The 15,244-nt window shown below is 43.6% G+C and overlaps 1 protein-coding gene across 6 annotated transcripts in view; it reads right to left on the bottom strand.

Moving 5' to 3' along the window:
* The window catches only part of ITGA9 (integrin subunit alpha 9), a 355,586-nt gene that overhangs the window by 167,551 nt on the left and 172,791 nt on the right, over positions 1 to 15,244 (bottom strand). For all 6 annotated transcript variants that reach the window (XR_009505770.1, XM_059939171.1, XM_059939172.1 and 3 more), the window contains exon 16: positions 14,880 to 15,029. Coding sequence is in view for 5 of the 6 variants with exons in the window: in XM_059939171.1 (XP_059795154.1) it covers positions 14,880 to 15,029 (150 nt within the window). In the remaining variant the exon portion in view is untranslated. The remainder of the gene's footprint in view (positions 1 to 14,879; positions 15,030 to 15,244) is intronic.

Raw genomic sequence — 15,244 nt, 5'->3', positions numbered from 1 at the left:
CTTACTCTACTTGTTTTAGAGTAAGGTTGGCAGATTTTTCTGTAAAGGGCCAGACAGTAAATATTTTCAGCCTTGAGGGCCAGATGGTCTCAGCTACAACTGCTCAGCTCTGTTGCTAGAGCAAAAGCAGACATATGTAAAGGAATGGCCATGGTTGTGTCTCAGTAAAACTTTATTTATAAAAACAGGCAGCAGGCTAGATTTGGCCAGCAGACTGTAGTTTGCCCATTCCTGTTCTAGAATATTTAGATACTTGTTTCCTCATTCCCTTTAGGCCAGGGGGTTTGGGGGGAGGGTAGAAGACAATGAATTCAGTTCAATTTACATTTTGCTCTGAACCAGAGCACAGAGGCTGGAGTTGGCTGTGTTTTTCTCACAAAGCTGTGGCCACCAAGGCCAGAACAACCTTGGGTGCGTGTGATAGCTCAATGGCTGCCCTGGCCAAGGCTGACTTCAGAAAAGCAGTCGCCCAGGTGCTCAGGCCTTGGAGGGCCCATTTTCTCCCACCCAAATCTACAGTGGAAAAATCTGCACTGATCTAGCAGGAAGTAGGATTCTTAGTCTACTCCAGCTGTCATGTTCAGAGGAGGATCAGTTTCTTGAAGTTGGTGATATTAGCTTTAAAAATATATAAATCATTGATGTAGGTTAGACACTGTTTATAGGGTTGCCATGGCAAACCGGTCTGCTGGGACCTGAGAAAATAGGACAATTGGATTGGGTGGGAATTAATGCTTTTCAAATCCCAGCCCAAGGCTGTTTGTAAGCTAAAATGAGCGAGACATTTCCTGATGGGCGATCTGACTTTGCAGAAGGTCTCTGCCTGGACAACAGGAGGGACATTTGTGAACTGCTGTTCCTCCCATCGTCCCACATAAGTTCCCAGAGGCCCCAGCCATAGGTAGTTCATGCCTGCAGCCCCCAGCACCTAGCACAGTATTAAACGTGTGTGTGTGTGTGTAAATGCCATGACCTGAGTGTAAGAGGTTTCTCCTTCCCAATTCCATTTTAATGCTTTTTCCAGAAGGCAAAATTGTCCTTAATGTGGCACATTAAAGACCTCATTCCTGGGTGGTCCCAGGAATTTCAGCTCTATTGAGTCTTATACCCAAATGAAGGAAGGAAGAGTCTCATAGCTTGGTATTTAAAATCAGGTCACGGGCTTCCCTGCTGGCGCAGTGGTTAAGAATCCGCCTGCCAATGCAGGGGATATGGGTTCGAGCCCTGGTCTGGTAAGATCCCACATGCCGCGGAGCAGCTAAGCCCGTGCGCCACAACTACTGAAGCCTGCATGCCTAGAGCCCATGCTCCGCAACAAGAGAAGCCACCGCAATGAGAAGCCCGCGCACCGCAACAAAGAGTAGCCCCACTCACTGCAACTAGAGAAAGCCTGCACACAGCAACGAAGACCAACACAGCCAAAAATAATAAATAAATAAATAAAATAAATAAAAAATAAAAAAATAAAATAAAATCAGGTCATGCAGACAGACTTGCTTTCTAAAGAATAGCACGTCCACAAGAATAAATGAAAGACAAATACTTTGTAAAATTAAAGCTGAGAAATTCCTTCTATCTCAGGGTCTGTATAAATTGTCCTTTCAGATCTTGAAATCATGGGAGGAGTCCAGTTGGTTTCCCTCTGAACAACAAATGTGGTACTGATTTTGCTTCATGCCCCCCATGGAAAAACTGGAAGTGATAAATGCTTCTGTCTTTTGGGCATCCTTTGGTTTACTCCATGGCCCTGTGGTTCGGAGAACAGCCCCCGCTGCCTGAAGGCAACATTTTGAATATCTAGTTCAATCCCCATGAAGAACTGAGTGGGAGGAGGAACTGCTCAGGGAGGTCCTGCCCACCTGGGCCTGCACCTGGCCTCTGGACCCTCCCAGTGTCCTTTCCAGGTCTGCCTGAGACTTGGTGGCTTTTTGCAGGCCATATTTCAAGTCCCTCTACAACTTCAGCCGTCAACTCTCCTCTAGGGATCTCCTGCCTTCCAGGACCAGAATTTCCTTCTTTTTTTCTTTTTTCTTTTTTTAATAAATTTATTTATTTATTTTTGGCTGTGTTGGGTCTTTGTTGCTGCGTGTGGGCTTTCTCTAGTTGCGGCAAGTGGGGGCTACGCTTTCGTTGCGGTGCACAGCCTTCTCATTGCAGTGGCTTCTCTTATTGTGGAGCGTGGGCTCTAGGCGTGAGGCCTTCAGTAGTTGTAGCACACGGGCTCAGTAGCTGTGGCTCATGGGCTCTAGAGCGCAGGCTCAGTAGTTGTGGCACACAGGCTTAGTTGCTCCGCGGCATGTGGGATCTTCCTGGACCAGGGCTCGAACCCGTGTCCCCTGCATTGGCAGACGGATTCTTAACCACTGCGCCACCAGGGAAGCCCCAGAATTTCTTTCGTTTCTTCTTTTTTTTTTTAAAGGGCCAGAGTTTCTTTGCCTTGATTTTTACCCTGGAATCTTTTGTGTTCTTTTTTATTTATTTATTTTTTTAAGAAAAGGTTGCTGTTAGTCACAAGAGGCAGAAAACAGAACCAACAAGTTCAAAAAAAGGGGCTGGTGCTGTCAGAAAAAAGGAAGAGTATTCTAGCCATGCTTCTTTTTTTTTAAAATTTGGCTGCGCTGGGTCTTAGTTGCAGCACGCAGGATCTTTAGTTGTGGCATGCGGGCTCCTTTAGTTGCAGCACATGGGATCTAGTTCCCTGACCAGGGATGGAACCCAGACCCCCTGCATTGGGAGCATGAAGCCTTAACCACTGGACCACCAGGGAAGTCCCTAGCCATGCTTCTAAAAGCTGGTGAGTCAGACGTAGTCAGGCAACTAGGAGTGAGAAAGATGGCTTCAAACTGGAGAGGAAGCCAGGGGGACCTCTCCTCCCCTATCTGCAAGAACATCATGTGAATGGGCTCCAGGTAACATTTCAAGTAGCAAGAGCCTGGCCTTTGATTTTCTGAATCATCCCAGAAGATACCAAGAGAGAAGCTAAGATTTCTTCCCCAGCTAGAGACTATCCACCGGATGTGCACCCTCGCTTGTTTACACACACGCTCCACGTGCTTGTGTGGGCGGTTTTTAATAAAGCAGGACAATGTAGAAGAAAATCCAACAGGCTGAAGATTTGGAGGAAAACCACTATTTTCTTCTGAAAAGAGTTCTGGAGGACCAGAACACATTCTTTCCAGAAACTGCAAAGATAATGGTTGTAATTCAGTTTGCTAATATTTTGTTAAGGATTTTTGCATCTATGTTCATCAGAGATATTGGCCTATAATTTTCTTTTTTGGGTGTTGTTCTTGTCTGGTTTGGGATTAGGGTAATGCTGGCCTCGTAAAATGAGTTAGGATGTGTTCCCTTCTCTTCGATTTGTTTTGGAAGAGTGTGATAAGGATAGGTATTAAATCTCCTTTGAATATAAAAAAAAAGAAATAAAGAATCCCATGCTGCGGGAGTTCCCTAGTGGTCCAGTGGTTAGGACTTGGTGCTTTCACTGCCGTGGCCTGGGTTAAATCCCTGGTTAGAGAACTAAGATCTCGCAAGCCGCATAGCGGGGCCAAAAAAAAAAAAAAAAAAAAATCTCATGCTAAAAAAAAATTGCAAAGATAAAGTATAACACTGAAGAAGAAATTGTAAAAATTCAACAGGTGACTACAAGTACAGCCCAGCCTTTGATAGTAGGTGTAACCTCTCCTTTGCTCTTTGGATTAACCTTGACGGGAAGCCTGAGAAACAGATACAGCCAGATTTCTGTGGTCAGTAATGTTGAACCACGTACTTGTTTTCCTCACTTGTACTTGAAAGTGGATGGCTTTCACAGGTGTTTCACCATGGTGCCCTTTCTGAGAAGATTAGCCAGAGGCTGATGCCAAACAGCTGATGCCTATAAAAGTAGGACTGATCAGGCTGAAATAGGGAGCGGGGTGGACACCTCCTCCTCTAACACCCCTTCTCCTCCACTGCACCAACCTGCTCCCTTGAATACAGGTGTGTGCTCTGGAACCCGCAGGTTGGATGGTCTCTGAGACCTGTCCGGCTCTGATGTCTGCAGTTACTCTGCTCTCTCCTCCCTGCCAACCCCTCAGCTTTCCATCCTTCTGCAGAGACTTTACATATGATAATGAAAATAAACCTTAGAGCTGTAAATAATGGCATTTTAAGCTGGCTGGGCACCTCAGCCAGGAAAGCATTACCTAATGTCCAGGCTGAACAAACACTGAGTCTTTGTGGGCACGGGGCTGGCATCCCACACACCCAGGCATTGAGGGCCCGGGGTGGGAGGTCCAGATGGTGATGGTTTCCAGCACAATGGAGGTTCAGAGTTTATGGCTTCAACATAGTAAAACGTTAATATTAGAGTAAAACAGTTCACCTTTCCCTTGAAAGATGACAAAGTGAGTATTTTCAACATAGCTAATGCCTTTCCTCTCACCAGCTGTGTCTCCTCCATCTTGGTCTTCGAGAAAATAGACTCACACGTGCACAAGTGTACTGTGGAGCAGGTAAGTCACCCTAAATCACACACCTTGCTCTCCTGCCTGGGAGGAATTCTTAGAGAGTTCATGGAGCACATTTCTTTTAATTATACAGCTTTGCTGAATCTGCAGTGAAGAAATTCTGATATGACGTCCAACGTCTGCAGGAGGACCTAGCCTTGTGCTCTTTCAGAAGGGCCCTTTCCACTGAGATAGGTTTACTGAGCATCCTCTATGGGCCAGGCAGTGCTAAGCATTGGGGGTCAACAGCAAAAATCAAGGTGTTACCTGGTCTGGGCCCTTATCTGGAGGCTCTGGGGGAAAATCTGCTTCCAGGCCTACTCAGGTTGTTTGCGGAATTTACTGCCCTGTGGTTGTAGGACTGAGGTCCCCATTTCCATGCTGACACTCACCAGGGAGCCTCTCTCAGCTCCTCAAGGTTGTCTGCATTCCTTGTCAAGTTGCACCACCGTCTTCAAAGTCAGCAATGGCAGGTCAAGTCCTTCTCAAGCTTCAGATCTCTCTGACTCCTTCCTCTCCTGCATCTCTCTGACCTCCTATTCTTCCTCCTTCCTTCTGCCTCCAGCTGGAGAAAGATCGGGCCCATCTGGATAATCCAGGATACTCTCCCTAGTGTAAAGCCCATAACCTTAGTTACAACTGCAAAGTCCTTCCCTTTGCCATGTGATGCATCATATTCACAGGTTGCAGGAATGAGGGTGTAGATGTCTTTGGGGGCCATTCTGTCTACCACAGTGGGTGGCCTGGAAGTCCAGCCCCAGCCAGGTCTCTTTGGGGGCCTCCTGAAGAAGCCTGAGAGCAGTTATTTCCAAAGCTCTACTCTGTGTATAGGGTTTGAAGCCAGGGCCTCTGTCATAGCCATTGGTATGCTCACCTGTAGGAGAAACATTAGGGCCCCAATGACAGCCTTCCTGCTTTCCCAGCACACAGGCCAGCCAGAGCTTTCCAGGACTGTTTCATTTCATGCCATACTCTTTCAGCAGCTGAGACCCACTAGGAACTGATGATGAGTCAACTCTCTGAGTGTATCAGACAGAACCTTCATGAACTGACCTGCAAGACCTTCCTGGGGCTGCTGTGAGAGCTCCTAACTGGCCCCCCAGTCCAGGCAGGCCATCTCAAGAAGATGTGATGGTCTCCTGTCCCCTACCAGTTCAATCAAGTCCAACTCCCTGGTCAGTGAACAAGTGGCCTTAGACTGTCTGACTGTACCTCCAGCCCTAATGGCCCCTCTCCTTCTCCTCACTAGATGTTCAGTCACATGGAAGACCATTAGCATCCATCACTCCCTCCTTCTCTGTTGGTCAAAGCCCTCCAGCCCCAAGTATCCAAATCCTACTTCTTCCATGAGGCTCCAGCCAATTCTCCCCTCTCCAGGGAGCATCTCCTTATCATCGGCTGGAAGAGGTCTCTGGAGTGAAATTCACACACACTAGTCTGAATCTCACTTTCTGCTCTGTATAAGTTATTCCTGTACAGTCTCTAAGTCTACTAAGGCAGCAATGTTTCATTTATCTTTTTATCCACGTCTTAACGTGTAGCAGACACTCAATTAGCTGAATTGCTCTTAGATTTATAGTCCTTTTAAATTACTCTTCTGGCTAATGGATAAAACACTTTGTTGTTGTTATATCTGTACCAAATATTTCTTGAGGCAAGAGAGGCAGGTCTCTGCTTTCCTTAAATTTTTAAGGTGAAACGTGCATTCATCAAGCTGTATGTCCTACAGAGGTTGTAGCATTAGAGCTCCAATTTTCTCTGAGTGCCCAGAATCCCAATTGGTCCTCAGCAACGGTGGCAACCCCACTATTCACTCATACAGCCTGGCACCCACCCTGAAGCCCATTTTCTCCCAAGGCTGCTCTTGACCCGGCAGAGGGAAGGCTTGGCCTCCTGCCTGCCTCACTCACTCCCACTCTCTGCCAAAAGCCTGGGATCCATCAGTAAGCCTGTACTTAACATGCTCTAACCCTTAGCCAGACTCATCAAGAAAAGAAGTGAGAGGACACAAATCAATAAAATTAGAAATGAAAAAGGAGAAATCACACCTGACCCCGCAGAAACACAAAGGATTATAAGAGACTACTACAAACAACTATATGCCAATAAAATGGACAACCATGAAGAAATGGACAAATTCTTGGAAAGGTACAATTTTCCAAGACTGAACCAGGAAGAATTAGAAAATATAAACAGACCTATCACAAGTAATGAAAGTGAAACTGTAATTAAAAATCTTCCAACAAACAAAAGCCCAGGACCAGACGGCTTCACAGGTAAATTCTATAAAACATGTAGAGAAGAGCTAACAACGATCCTTCTCAAACTCTTCCAAAAATTTGCAGAGGGAGGAACACTCCCAAATTCATTCTACAAAGCCACCATCACCCTAATATCAAAACCAGAAAAAGATATCAGAAAAAAAGAAAATTATAGACCAATATTCACTAATGAATATAGATGCAAAAATCCTGAACAAAATACTAGCAAACAGAGTCCAACAACATGTTAAAAGGATCATACACCATGATCAAGTGGGATTTATCCCAGGGACGCAAGGATTCTTCAATATATGCAAATCAATCAATGTGATACACCATATTAACAAATTAAGGAATAAAAACCATAAGATTGTCTCAATAGATGCAGAAAAAGCTTTTGACACAATTCAACACCCATTTATGATAAAAACTCTCCAGAAAATGGGCATAGAGGGAACCCACCTCAACATAATAAAGTCTATATATGACAAACCCACAGCAAACATCATTCTCAATGGTGAAAAACTGAAACCATTTCCTCTAAGATCAGGAACAAGACAAGGATGTCCACTCTCGCCACTCTTATTCAACATAGTTCTGGAAGTCCTAGTCACGGCAATCAGAGAAGAAAAAGAAATAAAAGGAATACAAATTGGAAAAGAAGAAGTAAAACTGTCACTGCAGATGACATGATACTATACACAGAAAATCCTAAAGATGCCACCAGAAAACTACTAGAGCTAATCAATGAATTTGATAAGGTTGCTGGATACAAAATTAATGCACAGAAATCTCTGGCATTCCTATATACTAACAATGAAAAATCAGAAAGAAAAATTAAGGAAATAATCCCATTTACTGTCGCAACAAAAAGAATACCTAGGAATAAACCTACCTAAGGAGGCAAAAGACTTGTATTCAGAAAACTATAAAACACTGATGAAAGAAATCAAAGATGACATAAACAGATGGAGAAATAGACCATGTTCTTGGATTGGAAGAAGCAATACTGTGGAAATGATTATACTACCCAAAGCAATCTACAGATTCAATGCAATCCCTATCAAACTACCAATGGCATTCTTCACAGAATTAGAACAAAACATTTTTACAATTCGTAAGGAAACACATAAGAGCCCGAATAGCCAAAGCAATCTTACGAAAGAAAAACGGAGTTGGAGGAATCAGGCTCCCTGACTTCAGACTATACTACAAAGCTACAGTAATCAAGACACTATGGTACTGGCACAATAACAGAAATATAGATCAGTGGAACAGGATAGAAAGCCCAGAGATAAACCCATGCACATATGGTCACCTAATTTACAACAAAGGAGGTAAGAACATACAATGGAGAAAAGACAGCCTCCTCAATAAGTGGTGCTGGGTAAACTGGACAGCTACATGTAAAAGAATGAAATTAGAACACTACCTAACACCATACATAAAAATAAACCCCAAATGGATTAAGACCTAAATGTAAGGCCAGATACTATAAAACTCTTAGAGGAAAACATAGGCTGAACACTCTCTGACATAAATCTCTGCAAGATCTTTTTTGACCCACCTCTTAGAGTAATGAAAATAAAAACAAAAATAAACAAATGGGACCTAATTAAACTTAAAAGCTTTTGCACAGCAAAGGAAACCATAAACAAGACGAAAAGACAACCCTCAGAATGGGAGAAAATATTTGCAAATGAAACAACTGACAAAGGATGAATCTCCAAAATATACAAACAGCTCATGGAGCTCAATATCAAAACAACAAACAACCCAATTAAAAAACGGGCAGAAGATCTAAACAGACATTTCACCAAAGAAGACACACAGATGGCCAAGAAGCATATGAAAAGATGCTCAACATCACTAGTTATTAGAGAAATGCAAATCAAAGCTACAATGAGGTATCACCTCACAACAGTAAGAATGGCCATTATCAAAAAATCTAGAAACAATAAATGCTGGAAAGGGTGTGGTGAAAAGGGAACCCTCCTGCACTATTGGTGGGAATATAAATTGATACAACAACCATGGAGAACAGTATGGAGGTTCCTTACAAAACTAAAAATAGAACTACCATATGACCCAGCAATCTCACTACTGGGCATATACCCTGAGAAAACCATAATTCAAAGAGAGCATATACCACAATGTTCATTGCAGCACTATTTACAATAGCCAGGACATGGAAGCAACCTAAATGTCCATGGACAGATGTATGGATAAAGAAGACGTGGCACATATATACAATGGAATATTACTCAGCCATAAAAAGAAACGATATTGAGTTATTTGTAGTGAGGTGGATGGACCTAGAGTCTGTCATACAGAGCGAAGTAAGTCAGAAAAAAAAAAACAAATACCATATGCTAACGCATATGTATGGAATCTAAAAAAAAAAAAAAAAAAGGTACTGATGAACCCAGTGGCAGGGCAGAAATAAAGATGTAGACACAGAGAATGGACTTGAGGACATGGGGTGGGAGGGAGAAGCTGGGGCAAAGTGAGAGTGGCATGGACATATATACACTACCAAATGTAAAACAGATAGCTAGTGGGAAGCAGCACATAGCACAGGGAGATCAGCTCGGTGCTTTGCGACGACCTAGAGGGGTGGGATAGGGAGAGTGGGAGGGAGGCTCAAGAGGGAGGGGATATGGGGATATACGTATGCATATGGCTGATTTACTTTGTTGTACAACAGAAACTAACACAGCATTGTGAAGAAATTATACTCCAATAAAGATGTATAAAAAAATAAAAAATAAAAATAAATTTAAAAAATTTAAAAAAACATGCTCTAGTCACTGACTCCATGTTATATACACTGTGCAGCTATTCCACCTGAACTAGACCATCAATGGGGGCAGACCCCGACTCTAAAAGATTGCCAGAATTTAACCCACTCTATTGCACAACCCTATGTACCAACATGGGCTTTTAGTGCCTTTTAGTTGAAGAGACTAAGGCACTTAAATCCTGAAGTTACCTGGCAAAATGAAGAGTTTCAATGAGTTTATTCCTTCCTAGGAAAGAGGTTAGATGCTCTTTGTGGACCTGTCACATATATACAAGTTAAAAATCAGTTCTGCTTCCTAGAGTGGGCCTAGCTCTCAGAATCTTTCCCTTAAATTAAGCTAACATCTGGAAGACACATGGAGAAAGATCATTAAATTATCTTTTTTTTTTTTTTTCACCATAATCAGGAAAAGGAGTAAAGCAAGGATCATTCTCCCAGAATTTTTCTCAGGCTCCTGGACAATCTTCTCAATCTAAGGACAATATTTTTCTTTCATTTTATTTTCAACCGAAGAATCACATGTTTAAAATAATAACCTCCTGCCACATACCTCCATATACTGAGTCCTCCTCTCAAGAGGAACCACTCTAAACCCATGTCCATTTATGTTTCTTTTGATGATTATTTCCATATCTCTAGAAAATATATTGATACTAATACTTCTTGATTTATCACATTTAGACATTATCTCACTGAATTCCTTCCATGATAGACAAGAATTGAACTCACCTACATGAAGGCCCCCTCCCACCATCCACTTTGCTAATTTTGACAGGCAAATCGTTACTCTTAGCTCCTCTGCTGCACTGGTTCTCAAATGTTAGCTGCATCAGAATTACCTGATCAGTTTGTTAGAACTCAGATTGCTGGGACCCACCCATGAGTTTCTGATTAAAGGGTCTGGGGCGGGGCCCAAGAATTTTCATTTCTGACAACATCCCAAGGGAGTTTGATGCTGCTGGTTCAGCGACCACACTTTAAGAAGCACTGCTCTACTGGTAACCTCTGCAATTTTAAGTAATAACAACTTTTTCTTGTTTCATCAAGTTTTACAATAGCTCTTGGCTCACCAATTTGAAAGATTAAGATATTAAAACAACTTGCTTTGTTCTATTTTAAACTCTATACAGTAAAATTAAAGACATTTATACTATGTACTATAACCGTAACTGATTTGGCTTGACTGTAAATACTAAAAACCAATAAATCATGTTGTCATTATGGCCTCTTGATTACTGTTCACAGCAGAGCCAAGACAAGTGTCATGATTACATATCTTCCTCTACAGGTGCAAAGTTAAACTACTAGAATACTCAACTTTTGCTTAAGGGAGAATGCTTCTAGTATTAAGGTCCTTCTCTTCCGTATATTCTTCTGTTTGCTTAAAATTCCACCACATTTTAATTTGTTTTATATTTGAACCATGACATATTGGCCACGTTTTTATTTTCCTGGGAGTTTTTGACTGCCTTTATTTTTTCTTATCCATAGAAAAAATATATTCCATCTACACTGTATCCTGAATATTTGCTACTCTCTTGTCATTCTGCTATGGCTGGCTTCATTCTTCTCGAAGTTCATTGATCCCCTGTTCTAAATTGATCAACTGTTTTTTAGACTTGCTGCACAGTTGTAATCCTGGAATTTCTTGTCATTAGACTTCTAGGAGTTAGTTCTTACATCCCCCATATTGCTCCTTCTAATTGTCACCCTTGTTTTCCTGGAGTGCATCTCAGGTGATTTCCTTGGAAAGGCTCCTAGGGATGTAAACTTTCTGGGTCCTTGCTTGTCTGAAAAATAACTTTATTTTGACCTCATACTTGACTGTTAGGCTAAGTATAAAATCCTAGTTTCAAAATCACTTTCTCTCAGAGCTTTGAAGCCCTTATTTCACATATGCTTTCTTCCAATCTTGCTAATAAGAAGTCTAATGGACAACTTAGTGTGACTCTAATTATGTCGTTAGTGGACAAATATTCCTCACTACCACCATCCTGTACTCCTTGCCCTGGAAGCATTTAGAATTTTCCTTATGTGTTAGGAGTAGTACCATTTCAAAATGATGTATCTAGGATATTTTTGGTTTATCCTGCTTGCAAGTTTGTGGGTCCTTTAAATTTAAAAAAGTGTCTCTCTCTAACTCTGGGAAATTTTATTCCATTATCTCTCATAATGTTTTTCATTTTCTCTGTTTGCTTTTTCTGATATTCTTATTAGTTGGATCTAGGACCTTGCAGATTAATGCTTTAGCTCTTTTCTCTTTGTCTTTTAGCTCTGCTTACTGGGAGATTTCTTATCATTATCTTCTACTACATTTTTGGCTCTGCATCCATATTGTTAATTTTCAAGAAACGTTTCCTTGTTCTTTCTTTCTTTTAAGAAGAAATAGAATTCCAACAACTTTCTAATGGATAGAATATATTCTTGAATCTCCTTGTGTTTATTACATAGAGTATAAATTGGCATTTAAAGTGTTATAATCTCTTCTATTCCTTAAAAAATTTATTTCCTTCTAAGTCAGTTATTCTGTAGGTGTATTTTGGTTTTTTTTCTCCATGTACCACATTCCCCCTCAATTTCAGATTTCCTTGGTTGTCCATTCATTTTTAAGAATAAAGTAAAAGAGCTGATTGGAAAATCTGGATGTTTGGGTGGATGGTGGGAGGGGAAGCTAGCTCTTACATTGGAGGCTCCAAATGCCAGAAGAAATAAGGCTTCCCCCTGGGGAAAAAGCCCACCTACACTATCTCAACCAGTTTATTCAATTCTTTAGAAAATAAAAGGCCCAGGCCTTTTGGCTTCTTGTTATTCTGCATGGCTAGAGTATGTAGGTGTGGGGACAGGGGCAGAAAGTCAACTCTTCCACAAACGAACCTTCACTTAACACCCCCTTCCCTGTTTCCAGCCCCTTTTCTCATTCCTGTACCCCTCTGAAACTGCTGGCCTGGCCGTGGCTACAGCCTCTCTGGACCCATGGGTGGACAGGCACCCAGCCCCTCCGTGTAGAGTGCAAGGTTCACCCACCAACACTCTTCCTTCTTCTTTACTCATTCCAAAAATCCCTGGACTCTCTCATTGGCTGATGCCCCTTCCCCAGCAGCATTCACCTCCCTGTTCTGATTTACTCATTTATAATCACTATAATGGGGTCTCAGGAAGCACAGACATAAATATTTATGCTTGCTTGGCCATCTTGAACATAAGTGACCAAGAAGTGCATTTTCATACTAATCTGTCCCTAAATCTCTGCCTTTGATCAGGTTGCCTGAATCTAAAAATGCTAGTAAAGGTTCTAAGATGCTCTTCACTAAAGAAGGCCCACTCTGTGCCACTGATGGATTGGTAGAAATGAGAGTTGGGTTCATTGTAGAAGAGATGCCCAGGGCTAGCAAGATGCTGAACAGAGGAGGCCGCTACCTCACAGGGTCATTTCAGAGGTAAAACAAGCACAGGGTACCCTGAAATGATTCCCAGCACCCCAAGTTTGGACCACTCCCATAACCCAACTTTATTGGGCCAGCAAGATTCCACCTTAGAGAGCAAAGTATTAATAGGATGGGGAACTCATGATCTAGGAATTATCATAATATTCTGGCTTACTGGGTCCCCAGCCTGACCTCTTGGCCCAATTTCACTGTCAGGAGACGATACACACTTCTACTCCTCAGTCAAGGCAGGAGTCATCAGCTTCCTGTCCCGCCTCTTCATCTTATCTTCCTGTCCTCCTCATCTTCCTCATGCCTCTCCTCCACCCTGCCCCACCACTTAGACACCCAGCATCCTCCTGGTCTCTCCCCTCACTCCCCCAGAGCCTTCTCCAAGTATCAGTGACCAGCTGGACATTCTGGCCACCCTACAGGGCACTTGTGTTTTGAAAGTTCATGTTTGACTTCAAAAGAAGCATCCAAAAAGGCAGTGTTGCCAGTAGGTTGTGTGTATACGGGTAGCAGCTTCTGCCCACATCCCTTTACAACTGCTGCTCCTCCCCCAGCTGATGTGCTACAGGCGGCTAACGGCTCACATCTACAGCCTCCTCCAGAGAACTGTCCACAGCTGCAGGGAGTATCCTTCAAGGAGGGCTATACTCCCCTTCCATCCCCCACACAGCCAATGGCTGACGAGTAAGGGGTACAAAAGGCCAGACCCTTCCCTCAAGGAGAGGACGGCTCTTTGCTGTAATTTATGCTCCAAAGCTCCCTGCCTCAGGCCAAAGCTAGACTTTAGCTGAGACCACATACTTGCTCACCCTTTCCCCTTTCCTTACAGGGTTCTCTTAAGAGCACAGCTTCATTAGACCAAGTTGCTCCTAAATCCCCGTCTCAGGCTCTGTTTCTGGGGAACCTGACCCAAGACCACATGGGAGAGACTATGGGAGAAAATGAGGACATCTTGGTAAAAATCTTACATCTCGAACTCCAAACACTTCTCTGTGGTTCTATTTACAACTCTCATCTGCAAGGCATGGGTCACTGATCTGCTAGTTTTCCCATAAGCTCAGAGCAGTCAGAACTGTGGAGACTGGGGCTGGTGGGTGGTTCCACAGCTTTGCCCCCACCCCACCCAGGAGTCTGGTTTAGCCAAAAAACAGTTTTGTCTGACCTTCCCCAGGTCCTGGATCTGTGATGATCTTGGGTGTTAAAGAAAGATTTAGAACCAGACTTGGGATCCCAGACTTCTTGCGTATTTCCTGCATCGTCGTCAGCACTGTGTATCTCCCAGATGACTCGGGGCAGACAGGCCAGTGATGCTGCACGGCGTTAGCTCATGGCTCACTCCTACCCTGTATGGCCTCATGTGGCCTGCACCCCACGTCACCCTGCAGCTCCTCCGCACAGCAGCACAGCCCAGAATCTGCCGAGCCGGGGAGGGTGGTGAGAGCCTGTGCTCACGGTGCTCTGCCTTCCAAAGATGCCTGAGCGGGGCATTCTCAACTCAACCACCAATTCTAGCAAGAGGAAGTTCTTGCTTCTTCACCCCACTCATGCTCCCATCAATAAAACATGTACTGTATGTAGAGCACTCACTAGGTGCTGATCTGAGCTCTGGAAACAGTGTAGGAACAGGAGGCAAGTGCCGGGGCCAAGCCGCCAGTTCATGACCTCAAAGGGATCATAATTTTCTAATTGCTTGAGAATAGCCTCAATGAGTTTAAATTATGTGGTTGTTACACACAAACCCCTAAATCATACATTTCATCATTTTGCAGATCGGGAAAGCAAGGCCCAGGAGGGGGTGTGGCTGGCCATGGGCTCCCAGGCCACCAGGGCCATTACTTCTGCATAGGCACCTGCCACCTGGGGTCCCAGTCATGAGCTTTCAGGTTCTCACCTGATTCTTCTGGGCAATCTTTTGTCCCTTTTTCCAGCGGAGCACGGGGGTCAGGGCCGGCAGCTCCCTTTCCTCCTCTCCCATCACATGCTCGCCCAGGCTGTAGGCGGCCTCGAACACGATGGGGCTGATGACGTCCTGCACTCTCCGCTGAAACAATAAACACACAGGCACGTGAGCGGCGGGCGCTGCTGACATGTGCAGAGCATTTCAACAGTTTACAAAGACCTTCCACATGGACTGCCCCATGTGAGCCTCACAGCCACCCTTGTGTGGCTGGATTTTATTGCTTTCATATTTTAGATGAGGTAATGAGGCCGCGAGTGATGACTGTCTTGTCCAAGGTCACTCCGCTAATGAGCGGG

The sequence above is a fragment of the Balaenoptera ricei genome, chromosome 11 (genome assembly GCF_028023285.1).
Source record: "Balaenoptera ricei isolate mBalRic1 chromosome 11, mBalRic1.hap2, whole genome shotgun sequence".
NCBI lineage: Eukaryota > Metazoa > Chordata > Mammalia > Artiodactyla > Balaenopteridae > Balaenoptera > Balaenoptera ricei.
Note: the sequence above shows the minus strand (reverse complement) of the source record. Positions and strands in the feature narration are given on the sequence as shown.